The sequence below is a fragment of the Pipistrellus kuhlii genome, unplaced genomic scaffold, assembly GCF_014108245.1.
Source record: "Pipistrellus kuhlii isolate mPipKuh1 unplaced genomic scaffold, mPipKuh1.p scaffold_m20_p_12, whole genome shotgun sequence".
NCBI classification, from domain to species: domain Eukaryota; kingdom Metazoa; phylum Chordata; class Mammalia; order Chiroptera; family Vespertilionidae; genus Pipistrellus; species Pipistrellus kuhlii.
Genome location: NW_023425427.1, coordinates 34,574,300 through 34,595,283, shown reverse-complemented (window position 1 = coordinate 34,595,283; position 20,984 = coordinate 34,574,300). Strand labels below are relative to the sequence as shown.

The 20,984-nt window shown below is 40.5% G+C and overlaps 1 protein-coding gene across 4 annotated transcripts in view; it reads left to right on the top strand.

The window, feature by feature from the left end:
- Positions 1-20,984, top strand: part of GLIS3 (GLIS family zinc finger 3) — a 431,194-nt gene that overhangs the window by 391,110 nt on the left and 19,100 nt on the right. For all 4 annotated transcript variants that reach the window (XM_036433938.2, XM_036433937.2, XM_045580161.1 and 1 more), the window contains one exon: positions 10,668-10,843. In XM_036433938.2, the coding sequence (XP_036289831.1) occupies positions 10,668-10,843 (176 nt within the window). The remainder of the gene's footprint in view (positions 1-10,667; positions 10,844-20,984) is intronic.

The window sequence follows — 20,984 nt, the reverse complement described above, 5'->3', positions numbered from 1 at the left end:
TCCATGAACATAGCCATGCTTCATTCTCTATGGAAAACATCAGTTGGAGTATTTGCTTTTGAAATGAACTTTCTCCTCAGAGAAATATTCACTTTACCAATATCTCCTTAAATATGTCACGCTGATTTACTCCTAGTAGTCACACATACGGGGAAATTGGTGATGCCGTTACTTTCTTCTTATCTACCTAGTGATTGTGAGTGGCTCCAATGGGGAAAAAACACACATAAATTAAAACCCAAAAAGCCTAGTAGTCAACTTGGATTGCTCTTTTTCCCCCCCAATACTCTCACATCTGATTATTGTATGTGTCCTAGAAGCTCAGATACATTTAAGCCGAATCAGCCTCACTATTCCAAGGGTAGTTCACCACCATCCCCTCCCATTTCACGTACAATATCCCCCTTAACTGGTTTCCCACATCTAATCCTGTCTACCCACAGCCTTCCATTCTCAACCCATCAAGGCACACAGGCCTTTGCTCCACCACAAATGGGGTCATTGAGGATTCCCTACCCCCTGCCATACTTGGAATAAAGTCCAGGTCCTTTTGAAGTCTGCATGACCCTCTGTGGTCTGTTTTTCATCACAGTCATTTACCACTGCCCGTCTTGCCCAATATGCTCCAGCCACACTGTCCTTACTGCTCCTGGAACACGACTCATCTAGCCTCAGGGCCCTCATACTTGCTGTTCCTGAAACCTGAAAATCACAACCTTCACCACATGACTGTGTCTTCATTTCTGGTGGCTGCTCAAATGTTACCCCTTCAGAAAGGCTTTCTTGACCATGCCATCTAAAACTCCCCCTCAATCTTCTTCTACTCCTTAATTCTGCTCTATTTTTCTTCATAGAGTTAACACTCCCTGAAATGACACTGTCTGTTTAATGATCTGCTGTGTTCCACTGGAATGGTTGTTCTCTGAGAAATGGACTGTGTTGTACTTGCAACAACCTTGTTCACAATCCTTTCCCCCAAGGCTTAGAGGGTAGCATCTAAAAATCGTGTGGAATGAATGACTGCTGATGGAAGGCAGAATGATGACAGTGATTCCTTCATTATTTCTGGGAAAGGTATAGTCACCCTGAGCAGATGATTGTTGTTTTTCCATCTCCACACTCTCCTCTGGGTCACTTCATGGCAAAGAAAGAAACTCTGATGTGTGTATATGTGTGGCAGTATACCAGACAAACATGGTCCAAATATTCATTCCCATTGGGCTGTTTTCCATGTATTTTTAATTGCAAAGTACACTGGTTCTTCATTTTAGATTAATTACAAGCACACATCACAAAGCAACCATTAGAATGTCTGTAATAGGAACTATATTTTTAAGTGCCAACAAAGTTGTTTCACCTCTGAATGCCAAATCAGCCATCTTTATTTTGTTCCCACATTCCAAACAAATCTACGTCATGTGAAGCCCAGGATGATGTTTGTTTAGTCCCCTTGGATTTTCAGTCAGGAAAGTGAGTCATGACAGTAACAAGGGAGGCTTGAGGTAAAATGGAATTCCTTTTCTTGCAACGTCTACTTTAGGGCATTAGCATGAAGCAACATAGAGTTCACACTAAGCCATTACATTATTCAAATGTGTCAGGGTGTTCTGTTCATGTGCTTTCTCTGAAATTGCAAGTCCTATGGAGCCAGAATTCCCCAAGCAAAAGCCCTCAAGTTATTCGAGCCTGAGTCAAGGCATGTACATATTACCAAGCGCCTCTCGTCTCTGACGTAGAAACAGCTGTTCAAAGGAAAGCCTCTGCTTAATGTTTTAATGGTGTGATCTGGAAATTAACTTTGTCTTCTCTCCTCTTGAGTGGGGACAGTGGGGGACTTGGCTACTAAAAGACTATATATCTTTTTTCAAGTTAAAGGACTGTGTGTTGAGTTATGATGAGGAGGACTATTGAGGTAAGCAGAAATCAAAAGACAAAGTTCTTTGCATTAGTTTTTTTGCTTATTTTCTGAGAAATTGTCTTTGGTTGTTGTGTTGTTGTTGTTGTTGTTATTTAATTGAAAGGATAAAAAAACTTTTCTCTGTTTTAATCATCTTTTCTGAGTAAAGGACGTTGTGTTCTTGAATAAAATGCTCTCCCCTTAGAAACAGGAACGGTGGTGTTTGGGAAAAACAATATTCAGCTGAATGTTTGGACTAGTTTGGCAAGGTACAAGGTACCGCCTACCTGGACACAGGAACTGGCACCGAGTCGGGAGCCCAGTCTGTGGAACCAGTGGTCTGTTCAACATAGTAGTTCCTCACCAGCAACAACCAACATTTCTCAAATACTTACCTTTGCACAATCCTGGATGAGGTGCTGGAGAGACAGAAGGGCAGTAAACATCTGAGGATCTGATGCTGTTTCCTTCTATAGCAGCCAAGAGCCCATCTCTAATTGCGAATTTGTTAAAATATGCTTTCCTCTAATGCATTTCTCTAGCAAAATAGCAGCACATATTAGTACTGACTAGACAACCATCTACTATTATAGTTTATTTTCAAATTTATGGATTATATTGACTTTTGAAGTCTCATCTTGCAGTGGCTTCTAAAGGACCCTGGCCATACTGGGCAGGAATGCTGCATTTTGATGTTAGTTCTAAAAGTTCTTCGGATATGGTCAAGAAACTATGAGAAAGGCATGGAAAAGACAATTTTTTAAATCTACCTACACCTCCCTTTCTTGTGTTTAGTTGAAAATAACAGTTCTTTCCCCCTATTTCTCATGTGGCATTCTCACACTCCCTTCTGAATGTGTTATTATTATTTTTTTTAATCTAATGTATTCTACTGCAAGTCCAACTGAGCTTTATGCCTCACACCATGTTGGACAGAGAATCTTCCCTTTGCCACCTGGTGGGCTGTAGTCAATCCCCCTTGCTTTGACCTATTCAGAACTGCTGAAGGGGTGCTATCATTGCAGAATTTTTTTCATAGCATTATTTTTGACATCAAATGTCTCAGACCACTCTGGTAAATTTTCCTCTGGCTGGTGCTTTTCTGTTGAGAGGATTTGGCAGAATCTGACTTTTCATCCCTCCCTCCTTATCACATAGATTCTGAAAGAGACAAACAACTAAGTTATGGCCAATTCTGCAGGCAAGATATTCCAAAAATACCGCAGGTGTTGGATCAGTGTGTCCTGCATAGTTTAATTCTTTAACATATTGTGGATGTCCTCTCCTCCTCCATTTTTATTTCCACAGGAGAGGGGGAAAATTTCAGTATTTATCAGAAAAAAATACACTTCTCTGCCTTGAATGTTGTAAGTTTGTTGTTTGTGGGTTTTTTTTGTTTTGTTTTGTTTTGTTTTTTACTTACAGCTGACTCTCTGAACCCACATGGAAAAAAATTTCTCCAGAACGCTCTATCCTGTCTATTTCTCACAAACATTCACTATAGTATATTCGTGAATCTTCTTTTAAAAGCCTTGGTGATCCTTTCACCCACCGCCAGCTTCACAGCCCTCAATTTGTCATGCTCTGTGGAGGTTCCAGCAATTATTTTTGAGTCTTGGTCTGGTCCGATGTGATAAATTATTTGCAGTTAATATTGACCCAGCCTCTTGTAAGAAGGAAACACTGAACCCTTCCAGGGGACGGATTCTGCCCTTTGACTAGAGTCCTCAGATGGATGTATGCAGCTCCTGGCCTGCTTTGGTTCTGCCCAGATGAACACTGTTGCAATTACCCACACTTCCCAGCGGCCATTTCTTCATTTCTGAAAGCTGGTCTTGATTGTCTCAGAAGCAGAATTCAATTTGCAGTTCCCCCAGTAACGTGCTGTGATTCATTCGGGGACAAATCTGGATTGAACTGAGTCCAACTGCCTCTTTTGTGAGACAGACGGGAAGTATAAGTAGATACTATAGTCACCCAGATGAGTCAGCCAGGAATTCATGAAGTGATTCATAAATCGTTATAAAGACCACTAAAATCTACTAAAACGAAGTGCTGTCTGGCTATACAAAGTGGGGTATTATCATTGGGGGGTTGTTTTAGATGTTAAATCAGATGTGAAATCCTTAAAACTGTGCTTTTCTTTTTAGGATTTGAAAAGGTTTCTTTTTTTCCCCTCTGCAGTTGGCCCAACTGCTAAAGCCATTTTTCATTGATTAGTTTTCACAGATGAATTTTAAACCACCACAGATGATAACCCCACAGTTCTTTGGGGGAATAAAAAAATACCTCCCCAGATCCACCATAGACCAGTTTGTATCCATTATTTCTACTCCCTGGCAGCAAATCAATAATATTTTTTTAATGTGAATACAATGAAATAATCTGTTCTGGTGCATTCTCTCCTTTCTGGGAGGTCTGTAACCCCCATGGAAGGGAGGTGGGAGAGGACAATAAAGTATATATCAACCAACATTTAATCTAGTGTATCATGTAAGTACCTTTTTTTTTTCAAAGTGCTATCTCTCGAAGCAGTGCTAAAGCACACAGTCCCACATGGCTTGCCAGAACTGCTCACTTATACGGCACATATAAACAAAGTAAGGCATAGTTAGTTATGGCATGTGCTTGACTTGTAACACCATTTTTAGTGAATTATGTTTGAAGAAATACAATCCTTAGTTGACATAGGAATCCTTTGGACTCACACACAGGGAAAGAGTGCTGCTGGAAAGGAGTTACCCATTGGGAAGGCTAAAGGGCATGAAGAACCTCAGTTCAACATGGAGCGGGCTCCCCAAGGCAAACTGAGAAACCTATCTCCATTGTCACATTTCTTACAGGGAGTTGGTTGCTGACACTAGTAGGTCCCCATCAGCTAGTGATCAGGACTGAAATCTCAAATGCCCAAAGGAGTCCTCTTTCGTCCTTTCTCACCTCACTCATCAGCCTTGCTTCCCATTTCCACTAGAGAGTATCTTGCCTTATTGTGGTCAGGTGGTATCTGAAAACAAGGGTGGGACTGGGCAAATCATTTCAAGGCTGTGGGCCTACTTTATTTCATCAAATAAGGTGGTGCTCTCATGCCTTCCGAACATTCTATGATCCTATGAATTTGTGAACTCAGGACACTCCTTTGGAAAATCCTGTACCATGAAATGAGACTCTTATATAAGTCCACAACTATCTGTTCCTAGAACCAGAAAATTAGACAAGTAAATTGCCTCACTTTCTTTGAGCCTTAGATTCCATATATGAAAAATTAGGGAGAAAAGAGTCCTAATATTTCTTATTGAAGAACTCCATAGATATTCAAATACAATGTTTGAACCTCAGTCTAATATAGCTCTCAAGCATTGGGTACTTGTTAATGCCTGGATTCCTTCAATTTATAGTCTGTTCAGAGCAGCCATGCATTGACCATCTGAAAGGTGTCAGGCAATCATTGCCTAAAGTACTTTGACTAAAGTACTTCCCAATGTACATTTGTTCATAATCCACCCCATCCCTCACTTTCTTCACAGTAATAATTTCCTTTATCTCAGTACATAGTTCATTTCCTGCCTCCCCTCACCTAAATATAAGTTTCACAAAGACAGAGATTTGTGTCATAGGTCACTTTATTCCTGGTGCTTAAAACAGTTCCACACACTTGGTCAGTGCTCAGTAACCATCTCTTGAATGAACAAATAAAAATGCTATCTCAGGCTTCACATTCCCCAGTGAGAGTTGAAATTATCTTTAGTTTATTCTTGAAACTGAGGCTGGGAGAAATCATGTAATTTTCGATTGCCCAGCTGGTAAGGGACAGTGGCAGGATTCAAGCCCAGGGCTTCTAGTACATCTGCCTTTCGTGGCATCCATCAGCTTCTCCTGCCATCTGCAGTGTTTCTGCATGTGATCCTCACCAGTTCTGTGTGTCTTGATCATGACACAGATTGATTACTACATCTGCAGGAGAGTTGACCCTTGTGTTTCGGGCCCACCTTCTGCAAGGTTGGGAGCAGGCCACCATAACCAATGCCCCTTATTATCTGACATTTGTGAAGGAGTGTCTAGATACATATTCAGTGGTTTGTTGTATTTCTTTTTTTCTTCAGAAAATCTTTTATGAGCCCTTTAAAACCTGTTTTCTCTCATGCTTTTTTTTTTTTTTTTTCTTCTTCTTTTTTTCTTTTGGCAAGCCAGTGAACCATGGCTCATGTTAAGGTTGTATAAACTCCTCCACTAAATGAGTGGAAGTGGTTGACTCAGTTCTGTGATTTGCTTTTGTGTGATCTGTTTCTGGTAAGCAGTGATTTTTTTTTTCCTTTTAATTCTAGTCTGTTGTCTGCATATTTACATAACAGTCTTCTTTTGTTTTCTAAAAGTACAAAAGGCCAGAGAAGAGACTGGAAAGCCATGAGGAATGAAACCTGGGAAATGTCAAGTACACATCAGCAGCTGGGGGACAGGGTGGACCCAGAGACATGTCAGACAGTACGCGGTAGCTCTTGGACACTGCTGTCATTGAGGATGAATGGGAGTGACATCATCTCTCCTGATGCAGTGCGGGAAATGAGATATTCCATAGGAGAAATGTTGTAAATCCTTGCAATTTATATTCAGCATCAATATGTTCATTTATTTATTTTAGAAATATTTTTAAAAATTTACCTTCTTTGAGTTTAAAAAAAAATCTGTTTGGGGCAGAATATTCTGACCATATTCATTTTAATAGGTGCATGTGTGTGTTAACATTTTTGGAAAATAGTTGAGTACACTAAGAAAACAGGATTCATCCTTCCTTCAGTAACAATAGGAACATTTTATGTGCCCCTCAGTAAGCGTCTGTTTAAGTGTGCAGGTTTTTGTTTGCTTGCTTCTAGGGTTAAATAGCCTCAAACTAGTCAAGTTTCTTGCGTCCTTTTGGGTTTTGAAATAATGTTTCTGGCAACTCTCTTACTGTGAGTTGTCAGCAGTTGTTTTTGGATGCTGCTGGGCCATGACTCTAATAGTAGACTTCTCTTCCACTGTATTTACTCCTCTCCTGCCCTGCACCCTGACTTAGTTAGCTATTTCTACTTTACTATGAGCTGGTTAACACCTAACTACATTTATAAACATATTAAATTAATTGAAGGATTGTGAAAGATTTTTTTCAATAAAATACTATGTAGTGTTTTAAAATAGTAACAAACTTGATTCTATGTATTACACTTGAAAATCAGTCACATTAACACATTCACTTCTTATGCTGGGTTTTCTAATACTAAATTCTTATTTATTTCCTTGTTCTCAGCAATTATCCAGATACTCGAGATCATGTCTTATTGCTTTTCATTTTTTCTTTATACATATAAAAGTTAAATTTTTATACCAATTATTTTCTTTTCAAATCAAATACTACCTTATGCATACATTTGTTTACTTAAAATAGTTAATATTTACATTTTTATTAATAATTTATATGGAATGAAAATTTTAAAAGTATGTTAACTTTATGCCATATAATTTTATTTATTTGAATAACATGGAGAAAAATCCAATCTGAATTAGCAAAAAGCAAGATATAGAGTTATTTGAACAGTAGGTAGATATTTTATTCCCCTTGGGTCTCTGAGATAAGCAATGCTATAAAACATTGGTGTTTTTACTACCACATTTTTTTTTCCTCATCAGTATTACCCTGTTTCCCCGAAAATAAGACAGTGTCTTATATTAATTTTTTCTCCCAAAGTTGCGCTAGGTCTTATTTTCAGGGGATGTCTTACCTTTTCATGCGCTAGGTCTTATTTTCGGAGGATGTCTTATTTTCGGGGAAACACGGTATTACATTAAGTAATATGTGGAAACAAAGACAACATAGTCTGGTTTTGGAGGTTGTGTGAATGAATAAAATAAGAATGACATAATTAGCATATAATTATATATGCTGTAGATAGATAAATAAATCTATAATTTATATGTAGACTAGAGGCCAGTGTATAACATTCATGCACTGGGGAGAGGTGACTGCCTGCACCCTTCACAGTCTGAGACCCCTTGGGGGATGTCCGCCTGCCAGCTTAGGCCTGCTCCTGCCATGGGAAGCAGGCCTAAGCCAGCAGTCAGACATCCCCCAAAGGGCCCTTAGTGCTTCTGCAAAGGCAGGAGAGGCTCCTGCCACCGCTGCTGTGCTCATCAGCCATAAACCCAGCTCTGGCTGAGTGGCACTCCCCCTATGGGAGTGCACTGACCACCAGGAGGCAGCTCCTCTATTGAGCATCTGCCCCCTGGTGGTCAGTGCACATCATAGTGACTGGTCGATTTACATTAATATATTAGCCTTTTATTATATAGCGTATGCAATCTCTGTATAGGTATATAGTCCATTATATAGAATTTACCTCCTCAGTGACTCATAAAATGCTCAACTGAATTCTATTCTTTTAGTTGGTTGAATATTTTCCATTTTTCATAGTTAATAATCATAATTCAGCTTATGGCCACATCATCTCAAATTATAAAAATATAAAGTTTTTTATTGCTGACAATCTTTGCTTCTCTCCCCTTCCCCATTCACCTTTTCTGTTCTTTATTAATCAGACCCTTGTTTATGAGTCGGACTTACTCTGCTGTGGGGCTGGGGAGCTGTGAAACAGAATGGGTCTCCTCCATCAGGCCCATGACATCAGGGTCATACTTCTAAATATGGAAACTCACCCCAAGCATACATTTCTTTTGCATCATCCTCAAAATAAAGGTGGCAGAAATACGGGAAGAAAAATTGGAAAATCTTATAGAACATATTGCATCCCCAATTGAAGAAATATTAAGAATCCAGTCAAATGATCTTGCCATTTTGCCCAAAACACAAAATTGAGATGCCCAGTGATGGCTCTTTTGCAGTGACATAGGTTGCCTTCCTATTCACATACGCCCCCAGGCTATGCTCTCTGTCTTGGAGAAATTCCTTTGTGGTAGTGTGGACTCTTATCCCTAAAGGTCATGATCCATAATTCCTCATCCCTATCCCACAACCTCATAGTAGCTTTTGAGACACTTTTAGGACATGTTCTCCAAGGAAATAACCTCCGCTTTAGATGTTCCTGGGACAGTGCCAAAGTTCCTCTGCTTGTTTTCTGTGAAGGCCACTCAGACACCTTCTTAGGCTAATTCCCACTAAGATGATGTATTTCCCACATTTACTCAGTGTCCATTCTCTTTCAGCAGAGCAAAACTGTACATTATTGATTAAGCAAGCATCCTAACCCAGCTGATTGATTAGGTGTTCTCTGACTTCTCTTTTCCAGAGGGTAACTGGTCCAGATCCTTCTTTTTTAAAATAATTTAATTTTTATCGCTTCTGAGAGAGAAAAATCACAAATTTGTTGTTCTACTTACTTACGCATTCATTGGTTGATTCTTATCTGTGCCCTGACTGGGGTTTTACCCATAATCTTGGCATATTGGGATGATACTCTAACCAACTGAGCTACCCGGCCAGGGTTTCTTGCATAGCCCTTTCATTTCTTCACAGAGGGAATGCAAAAAACAAGCAAACAAACAAAACAAAACAAACAAACATACAAAAACCACATGGGGTTTTATCTCATGGTTTATCACAGCTATAATACAAATGCAGAAGCTCTGATTTATTAAATATTCTTGTTCAGAACATTGCAAATTACTTTACAAACATGACTGGTTCATCCCTTTCTTGTCATCTATGGCCTTACACAAAAGCCCAGCAGAGTTTCTGTGAAATAAAGAATATACATACATGGCAACCTTACACGTTAGTGTAAAACAAAGCCTATCTTTCTATACAATATAAGAAACAGGCAGTTGTAAGTTTTTAACTTCCTGGGCCTTTGGGAAGAAACTAAACAATTCATTGCTAACCTAGTTTTCCCAAGATGTTGCTTCTTCCTTTCACTGACTGACAGACTATGCCAGCCCCTGCTCAACTGGGAAATCCAGTACCATTTTCATGGACATTATTGAACTTTAACATTATCTTACAAGTGTGCCCTCCCTTCAGTGTTGGAAAGTATACACTATCATTTTACACCTAGTGAATTAGAACCTGCCAATTCCTCCTTACAGTTAGAAAGTCGGTGGTCAGTTATCTATTTTAACTCCAGTTAAGTGTTGATGTTACTATATTTAGACACCTGTATTTCTCTCCTCAGAAACTACCAATAGTCTTATTGTGATTGTTAGACTGCAAAAGATGCCCCGCATTATACTTCTGTCACACTCTGGGCAGTGTTTTTTGCCATGCACAGAACCCACACCAATCTCTTGGGGTTCTGGGTTTCAAACCACATTTGACCTTTGAGATCTAAGTTAATGTATTATTGGCAAAAGAAAATGTATTGTTAAATAAAATAGGATTAGAGAGGCTTATAATAAAGACTTGTAACACTTCTTGGGCCTCAGATATGTCTTACAGAACAAAATGTTTATGAGGTAAGTGTAAATGAATCAGAAACATACGAATCAAATTTCCCTTAAAATGCAAAAGGACTGAACCCAGAGTATTTGAAATGCATTTTAAGAAACTTGACAAACCCAAACCGTGACTAGATTTCCCCTTTGCTGATCTCTTTTATTCCCTCAGTATCTCAATTGAGAGGTCAGTGGTTAAAAACAGGAGACAAAAGTCCTAAGGTTTCGTTTTTAAAAGGGCTTTGTGTCATGCTGTTATGTAACCAGAATGGGGAGTAAGAATTTGGCTTTGAAGAGTGCCTCTGCCCCTGTGATTTTCCATCTCTCATGCTTCCCTCTGTAATTGTTTTCTCAGGTTCGCACCTTCTGCTCCATCTCCTCACCACATCAGTCCCCGGCGAGTCCCAGCTCCCTCCTCCATAATGCAGAGGACACAGCCTCCCCATGCCCAGCAGGCCTCAGCACCGCACCTGAAGTCCTACCAGCCAGAAACAAACTCTTCTTTTCAACCAAATGGAATCCACGTCCATGGTAAGCCAGGAACAGTCAGTCCCTGGAGTTTTGAAAAAACTTGCTTTTAATCAAGTCTTAGTTACCAGTTGTGGGTTTTAAATGTTCTGTTCTACACCAGGCCTTGGCTTTTAGGAATGCCCTCTAAAATTTCACACTTAATCAGCTTGAAATCTCATAGGCTTTTCTTGGCTTTGGCCCTAAGAAGGTATGACTTATGACACCCCAGAGTGGTCAGCCTAAGGTGATGGTCCATTTATTGACCCACACTTTAACACCTCATGGATAGGCCTTAACAGTGACATATTTTTTTATATAAACAATAAACAGTCGTGTAAAATGCAGTCCTTTTGCCCATGTGCAAGACTTTGCCCCTATTCCCATATGCCTAGCTCCTCTCCGCCCTGCAGGTGAAATGACACCTCCTCTCTGAAGCCTTCCCTGATCTCCTAGCTGGGCTTTTTGTCTCCTGGTTCTAAATCCTGTTTTTATATTACCTGTATCTCAAACAGTGCTTAGGCTTTCTCTCCCTTGTGATTTACTTTTCTGTGAGTAAAAGATGTCTTCACTTATTACTGTGGAGACTTCCCTCTGAGGTCAGAATTTTCTGGCCCATTGTTATTTCTCTTAGTGAACTTAGCACATGTCCTAAACACACACAGATACTTGATACTTGATAGGTGGATGAAGAAAGAAGAGGAGGGAAGGAAGACAAGAGAAATCACGATGGTTTTCAAAATGTGCAGGTCTTATCGTTAACTCAGAACATACATGGAGAACAAAGTCTCGCTGAATTTCTTTTCTCTATTTAAACCCATTTTGCTGACTCAAACAGATATCTTAAGTAGACATCCATAGAAATGTGAATTGTCAAATCATTGAAACTCACACTATACATAGCCTTTTATTTCCCAAGGACATTCGGACCTTCTTATATAAGCAGGAGAGATACTGTCCATTTAGACAGAGTGTTTAACTTCTGAAAAATACGGTTGTCTTCATCTGCCTCTTGCTGATTCCTGAATTTGCTTTATATGAGTTGTTACTTGAAATTAATGGGTGGTGTCCCTAAGCAAACTTAAAGTGAAATTAAGATTGAGTGTGCTTAAGTGTGAGTGATTTCCCAAGACAGCAGAATAAAGCAGCTCTAAGGAGTTGGGGTTGGGCAAGAACTTCACTGTAAGGGGAGGGACAGCTGAAGAGGAGTCAATGTGGAGACAGTGGCAGGCTGGACAGAGGAAATGACCTTGCAAAGCCCCTGGCTCAGCACTCCATCCATTTCTCCTCCCCTCTCTCCAAGCATAGTCACACAAATCCACTATTCACCAACAAAACTTGGGCTCCCATCATTCTTTGGGCCTGTGGTAAATTTCTTCTAAAGCTTTAGTTATGTATTTGTTCAACAAGAAAATTAAAAAAAAATACATTTTTTTAATCGATTTTAGAGAGGAAGGGAGAGGGAGAGAGAGATAGAAACATTAATGATGGGAGAGAATCATTGATCGGCTGCCTCCTGCATACCCCACTGGGGATTGAGCCCTGACTGGGAATCCAGTTGTGACCTCCTGATTCATAGGTTGATACTCAACCACTGAGCCACACTGTCCAGGCAAGAAATATTTCTTGAGTGCTTACTAGGTGCAAAGCAATGTGTATGTGAGAAATACAGAGCACTCTCCTTCCTTTTGGGAGGGGCCTCCCAGCTCAGATGAGGAGCTTATCTAAAAGGGGAGATCCAGGTCCCCTATGCTGTGAAGCCACCCTCACCTGCAGGCAGGAGGTGGACAGCATGAGTGTGGGCTTTGTGGGACACAGAATAAGTCATTATTTTAAGACACACAATTTTAACCTTCACTTTAACATCACTGAAATCTGAACAGATCTCAGTCAGTGGCACAATATAGTAGGCAATGATTTTTCTTTCTTGTGCTTTATAGAATTATGGAGCCTTTCACAGTCAATCCTGTCAGGGTTTCTGTGACATGCAGCAAAACACACTTTGATTACAACTCTGAAGCACATTTTAAAAATTCAAAATTTAACCTATGTGTAGAAGAGAAATTGGAAGAAAATTCTCCAAAACATTAACAGTTCTTTTCATCACAGTGGTAGGATAATAGGTGATTTTTTTCCTCTTTTATTTTTTTTTCTTTTCATTTTTGCTTTCTACAGAAATTTTAAAAGGGATTTGGGGATTAAACAATTTGAATTCAAATACCAGATGACTGTGTGACTCTTGACAAATTATTGAGCCTCAGTTTACATTCGCTAGATGAGGAGAGCCTTATCTACCTTCTCTTATCAGTTGCTATGAGAATTCAACAAGAAAAGAAATTTCATCTTCTTCCTTTTAATCTCTTATTTTCTTTATTAGATCTTTGAGGATAGGGATAATTTTGTAGCTCTAGGGCAAGCATAATACTTGCTGCAAAGTAGGCACTTAGTAAATATTTACTGAATAAGTGAATAATACAGATGAATAATGAAACAAGGGACACAGAGAATGGATCTGCCTTATTATTTTGCCCGGCAGCTTGGCAAAAGGCTCTTCCCCCACATTTCTCTTTTTTAGTTGTCAACTTGAATGTTTTTTAACTTTAACTTTTTCATTGTTAAAATTCCCATGGTCAATGAGAAACTGCTCACAGCAGCCCTAAAAAGAAACACATATGACAAGCCTTTCTAGAAAAGATCAGAATATAGTTATGCAAATTGGGAAATCTGGACTTCCTCTCAGAAGATCAGCAAATGGTTGAGTTTGCAAAGGGTGTATCCATGCATTATCTCCTGGGCCACTGCTAGGAACTTAAGGGATAAGGATCTAGATGCACATGTATCGATACTTCCTCCTTAAAGTATTTTTTCTGGAACTGTTTGGGGTTTTTTTGTTCTTGTTGTTTTCTTTTTTCTTTTTTCTTTTTTTTGAACTTCCTGGGCACACGTATTTCTCATCTATTCCTCCTTAGGGTAAAGACCAAATTGATCAAATAGTTTTCAAGTGGGTGAATCAGTGCTAGGAATAAGAGAAGAGAGACTTCTAAATGAGTTGCCTTTGTTGGCCACGCCTTTCAGCTTTGCTTGGACTAGTGGGCTGGATAGCATTTTACAGCATCTTAGTAACAAGGAACTTCAGCCCCTAATATAACTAGATTTTTAAAGCGCCAAGCAGTGCCAGGGTTGTTAACATGATAGCTATAGTGAGTTTTTATTGTCTCTTTTACGAAATGCATGGCTTTAATCAACACCATCACCCCCTCATCTCACTACCCTCTGCAGTAGGTAGAGGTCAGAGGAAAATGTCGTCACTGTGCTAGTATTTTTAGAGATGGGGACTGGTACATAGAAGAGTATGAAATGTCTAGGCATTGCTGCCTTAGCAAAAGCACAGGCATCTTTAGAAAGAGGTCACATTTTCTAGCCATGTACTTAATCTATGTGTTTCTAAGTCAAAAGAAGCAAAATACATATGTATTAATATCTTTCCAAGGGGAAATATCCCTTTTGTAGATGCTGTTGCATTACATAGATCCATGAAAGGTGAGAACTCCGAGGGCCTTCGTTCTTACAGATAGAGAAGGGAGTGAGGTCCATTGAGTTTTCTTCATGCCAGACTAATTTAAACAGAGCTTAGATGTTGTGTGTTCAATGTATATTTTTATTGAGACATGTTTTGTAAAAGGCATAATTTGAAAATATTAATAGCACCACTTTTTCAAGTTTTCTCACGTAGTGAGTGACCTAAGACCAGGGCACCGTTTTGTTGGTTTGTGCATCCACTTTATTCATTCATATTGCTTTCATTAGCAACATGGATAAGGTGTCACTGTTTTTAATGTTTGCACGTTGAAAGCATCCATGGGTCTCTGTTTGGGTAGTATCTCCAAGACAACTTCTTGGTACATCTTAGTCTTTTATTTTAGATGTAAACACAAGAACAACTCTTTCCAATCATGTAAGCTTGTTCTTCAGCCTTTTCTTTCTCTTTAGGACTGTTCTCTTGTCTGGGCAAGCTTCAGAATCTTGCTGGGATTAGTTGCCTGAGAGTCGATGTTTGTACATTTTGTTGTGGGGCTAATGGTTAATGTCTTTGTAAATGCTCTATTCACGCCAGGCTGTGAGAATGCCATGGGAATGTCTAGAACAGCATTTTCTGGATTCATCAAGGAGAGGCCAAGTTCAGTTCAGCAAGTGTGTGTTGGTCACCCACTTTGTGCCAGGCAAACATGAATGCACTGGGATACACGCAATAACTGAAGGTATCAGAGGAAGGTACCAGAGAAGGGTTCAGAGAGGTAACTCTTGAATAGGGTTTTAAAGATAAATAATTCATTGGGTAGGCCAAGTGGAGAGAGGCATTCCAAGCAGGGGGTAGCAAAGTGCACAGGCAAGGACACAAATGACAGCGTTGTGCGTGCCTAGAGAGAAGAGTGAAGGGAAATTTGTGTCTGGTTGGAATGCACAGGTTAAGCTGTGGGGCAGAGGGAGAGGAGGCTGGGGAATCAGCAAGGCCAGCTTTAGGGCCATACTCAGAGTAATGCTGTTGAGTGAAGAAGCTAGCCTGGTATTTTAGGAAAGTCAGCAATGGCATTGTGTAGGGGATAGAATGGAAGAGGTAGGAACATTACATCCTGACTGTTGAGATTTTATTGGACTGCATGTATACTACTGCATGTATACACTGCATACACTCTAATACAACTGGTAAACAGAGAAATACATGATGCCAGAATAATGTAGAATTAAGTTTGTGCTCGAAGTCTTTCCTAGGCAAGACAAGCTGGAATAGTGAGAGAAGGAAATGAAAGCCCTCAGCCGAGCTGCTGCACAGGCAGGAGCCCTGTCAGCTCTCTTTAAATGAAATGTGAAGGGCATGACCCCAGGGGCTCTCTCCTCAGAGAGCTGCACACCTGGCCTTGCACACACCTCAGCCAATGGCAGATCACAGTCCTTCCTAAGTGCTGGTCTCTTACCTGTTGTCTCAGTTACTGCAAGCCAGCATTTTCAGTTGGCATTTCTGTGCATTTTTAATAACCACTGAGGAGCTTCTAGCCCCACAGAATTGGCTGCCCACATTCTCTCTTGATTATTTTGTCACTGCTATAAGTAGAAGATTTTAAAGATTTTGAGTGGTCTGACCCAATCCTAGTTTTCCAAAAGAGCCTGTTATTTGCAACTAGAGGCCTAGTGCATGAATTTGTGCACAGGTGGGGTCTGGCTAGCCGGCCAGATCCGGGCTATTGGATGGGCCATCCAGGGGGAGATGCTGTAGCCGGCCAGGGGGAGGGGCTGTGGACAGTTGGCTAGCTGGCCCTGCCCCTGATCAGGATGGGAGGAGCCAATAGGAGGTGGGACTGACCAGAGGGGAGGGGCTATGGGAAGTTGTTTGGCTGGCCCCACCTCCTGGTCAAGGGGACAATTTGCATAATAGCCTTTTATTATATAAGATATGCATTTGTACAGAGCACAAGACTTTTCAGGATTTGTTTATCCTGATATAGCAGCATGGAAGATATCTAACAGTAAACAGTGCAGGGTGGAGGAGCAGGCCCACAAAGCCAGCAGTGTGCCAGCCTCCTCCCAGCTTTCTGCTCTGCCATCCTTAACAATGGCTTCCATCTTCCTTTCACAGTAGGGATGCTGATACTTTACATACCTCTCAGTTTCAGGCAGCAAGGAGGGAGCATAAAGGACAAGTTTACTCTGAGCTCGCTCCCATGGCCCTCATAGGCAAGAGAATCTGGGAAGACAGATGTTTTAGTGCATTGCCATGGTCAATGAAATTGAGGGTCTGTTACTAATATTTACTGGATAGGCACACTGTAGGGTCTGCCAGATGTTCTCTGGGATGGTTTTTTAATCTGAAAAATGGAACCATCTCATGCATCCATTCACACTGATTGCCTCTTAGAAATCTGTGGTAAAGCTTAGATATCTTTCTGAGGGTTCTGTCCCATTTTATGTCCTTAGACCCCATTCTCTTAGGTTTTTATACTTTCCACTGCCTACTCTTGTTTTCACCCCTCTGGACTTGTAGGCTGCTGCCAACACAATGATTTCCATCATCCATGGTCCAGTCATTAGATTTCATTAGGAAAACACCATGAGGCTGCCTCCCCAGCCTGAGCCATTTGATATCAAGGCAGCAGCAGTTGGTCCTGGCTCCTGTGGTTCATAAGCTGTCTGTCTCATGATTTAAAGCATGCCCTGCCTGCAGGCCCCAAAGAAGCAGGCCATTTCACTCCTAGACAATGGTGGCATTTTCCCACTTTGGTGTGGAGCAGTAAGCCTGTCAGCCAAGTTCAAATTGACTGCATCTTGAAACAAAAGGTTTCCAGCCACCAACAGGCCTCTAAGAACAAAACAGGTAAATGGTTTGTCCTACCCACCAGCCAAACCACCTTTCAGGCTGAATAAATCTCAGGGCACTGATACTCAAGTGGAAGGAGGTGGCAGGAACAAGTGTAACTTCTTCCTGGGTTGTGGCTGTTTGCTTACAGTGATTGTGCAATGGTACTTTTCAGAAAGAGTCCTGTGGATCATAGCCACAGCTGATCTCATTTCTGGGAGTTTATAGTGTTAACTGTGGAAAGGTTATTTTTTTTAAAAGGCAAATTATAGAGACAATAAACATACTCTTCCTTCACAGGAAACTTAGTCACATCTGCATATGTGAGGTTGAGAAATGGTAAAGCAGTAAAACCTAGAAATGGCATTGCTTACAACTGAAGCATGTGTCACAACTTCCCCTCGAATCTAGGAAGACAAATGAGATTGATTGTAAATCCACACTGTAATATTCTCCACTGAGAAAGTTGTGACATTTTCATGAGAGGGATGAGCTAATGAATGTGCTTCATGTTATTCCGATGTTATTATCAGCAGTCACAGTCAGGAATGATTTTTGATATCAGCCACAGTAGTGTTAATGCTTATATAGTACTAAGGATTGATGATTAAATCCAGAGACTTTCTTAATTACTCTTATATACTTAATTACTAAAAAATTACCCCAAGAGCAGTTTTATAGAACTAGGTCTTGAAAAATTCTGACAGTGTGCTACATATATCAAAGCAAAAGTTAAATTAGGTATCTGTTCTGGTTCCAGTCAGCATCTCAACAAGCTGGGTGTTGGGAGAGAGATATAAGATGGTGATAACCAGAAAGGCTGATTCAGTGATTGATTTTGGAATGACAGGACTGTGAATAACCTACATATGTAGTTAAGCATTTGCACACACAAGCACACACACACAGAGATTAAACCCATGTATCAGAAAGGATATTAAAGATGACTGACTCAACCAACCATAACTAAATTATAAGTTTCTTCAGAGCAGGGACTGGATCCTCTCTTAATGCTTTACACATAGTAAGTGCTTAATAAATGTTTATTGAATACACTTGAATGAATAGAAAGAAAGCGAGGACAAAGAGAGCCATTTTCCCTCATGGCTTCTTAGTCGGACTGGTGGAGTCAGCCCTCAACAAAGCTGTGGCCTAGAGCCAGATTTCCATGGCCTCTCTTTTCTGGGCACTTCCTCCGATTTCCAAGCCCAGTTCTTACAAACTACTTTACAGACCTCTCTTTAGAGGAAATGGGATGATCTAATGATTCTGTAGGACACCTTCTGATGAGTATTTGCATTTTACGGGGATACATGAAACACACCTAGCATTGAATGTCTGGTGTGAAGCTCTGTGCAGTGGCAGCTCTGCGCAAGAGATGTTTTAAGACATCCCCCCATTCCCAAAAGCACTTTGAAGTTTTCAAAGCTTTCCCAGCCACTAGCTGATGGACTCTCACATTGGTCATATTTTCTCAGAAGAGGATGTTTTCAGAAGGAGGATCTTTGACTTGCCCAAGGTGATGCAGGAAGACAAACAGTGAGCTGTACAAAAATAAAGAAGACTTTGGGGTCAGGCACATGTGCCTGGAATCCCATGAGCAAATCATGCAATGTCCTGAGTTTCCTGAATCTAATAGGGGTAGTAGTGCTTCTCCTTCAGAGTTGGTAAGAGAATGAGAAAAAGTGCTTGGCCCACAGTAGATGCTAAGTGCACTACAGCTATTATTAGTGTTGTTATTTTTCTACTGTGTACCAGATACTGTATGTTCTGCATTCACCCACTTAGGTTGTTTAGCCTTTGCAAAAAAAACAGTAAAAGTATCAGTAAATTCAAGTTGCATACCTAGTGAGTATCAGAGTTGGTTTTATGAGCACTGTCAGACCCCAAAGCCCACACTCATCCTCCTCCATGATTGTGCTTGTAGACAGTCCTGTGGAAGTTTTTTGTTACTTGGAAATTATTTTTGAGGTTAATGTGGAACCATTAAAGATGGAGTTTCTTACAAGACTAAGTGTTGCTAGCAATACAAGTACTATGATTCACGATTTCCCACCAACTGCTTGATCTCGTGTCTTGGCACACAGATTGCTGAAAATCTTTGTGGTGTTGTTTGTCCTTTTTTTGTCCATGTCAGCAAGTGTGGTGAATGCTTATCGTGGAATTCTCATTAATCCTCACAACAGCACGATAAAGAAGGCATTATCTACTCCCATTTTACAGATGAGGAATCTGAATCACTAAGACATTAAGCAATATGTCCCAAATTTCTTCATCTTGAGATGATGGAGCTGGAAACCGTACCCAGGCCATCTGGCAGCGGAATCTGTGCTCTTCGCCAGGGGGTGTGCTGCCACTGTCCTTTTAGGGGAGGCAGTGCCCACTCTCTAGCTGTTCCCTGTGGGGGCTCCCAGTGGGAGTCCCCAGAGGGCTTGTGTGTGTGTTCATCCTCTCATGTACTAAGTTTACTGAAACACATGCTTGGGGGGAGCTGGCCAGGGTTACCATGCTCTCAGCACCACCCTTAAGTACAGTTTAAATTTTATTTTTAATTTTTAAATTAAAATTTTTTTCCTGTTTATTTTTAAGTGCTTAAGCGTACTTGAATATAAAGAGTTTAAGTTACCTCCCAGCCTTATGCTCACCTCAATTTCACTGCCCAAAGGTAATGGCTATTAAGATAGTGAGTACTTTTGCAGATCTCTTCAAATGCTTACAGAAATGCAATGTGTCTGTGTGTGTATGTCCTTACATAAACCATGTATGTATATTTATACATACCTACATGCCCTGTTATAAAAAAGCTTCACATTCTGTATTTTATGACTTACATTTTTTAGCTTAATAAGATACATGCTTTTGCTTTATAGGTCAATGTATATAGATCAATTCCTTTTTAAAAAAAATTGTATAGTACTTACAGGAACATAATCATTTCCACATTGATAGACATGTACATCTTTATTTTTTTATTTTACTAACAATGCTATGTTAAATGTCCTTATGTATGTACTAGAGACCTGATACATGAATTTGTGCACCAGTGGGGTCCGTTGGCCTGGCCTGTAGGGAACGGGCCAAAACCAGCCAGGGGCACGGATTCGTCCAGGGTGTGTCTGGCCTTTTTCACCCATTCCTGATCAGGGCTGATCAAGAAGAGACCCTGGAAGGTTTGCCCGCCAGGGAGAGACCATGGGAGGGCTCTAGGATGTGTCTGCCCTGTCTCACCCAGTCCTGATCGGCAAGACCCCAGCAACAAGCTACTCTACCAGTGAGGGTATCTGGCCCTGGTGGTCAGTGAGCATCATAGCGACTGGTCGAACAGTAGTATGGCTGGACACTTAGCATATTAGGCTTTTATTATAGGCTTGTATTATATAGGATGGGTGTGTATGTATTTTTATACAAATACTCTCACACATATATATGCTTTGCCTACTTTTTCTAGGAAATATTTCTGAAAGAGATACTGTTCAATTAATAGGTATAGACATTTTAAAAATATTTTTATTGGTTTCAGAGAGGAAGGGAGAGCAGGAGAGAGGTAGAAATATCACATCAATGATGAGAGAGAATTATTGATTGGCTGCCTCCTGCACATCCCACACTGCATGTGCCCTGACCAGGAATCAAACCGTGAACTCCTGGGTCATAGGTCAATGCTCAACCACTAAGCCACACCAGCTGGGTTATAGGTATGCACATTTTAAAGTTGGATAGGTACTGGCATATATTCCTTCCCAAAGGCAATATCAGACTCTCACCAACAGAGCATTGGAGTTCCCATTTCCCCACACTGGATATTGTCATCATTTT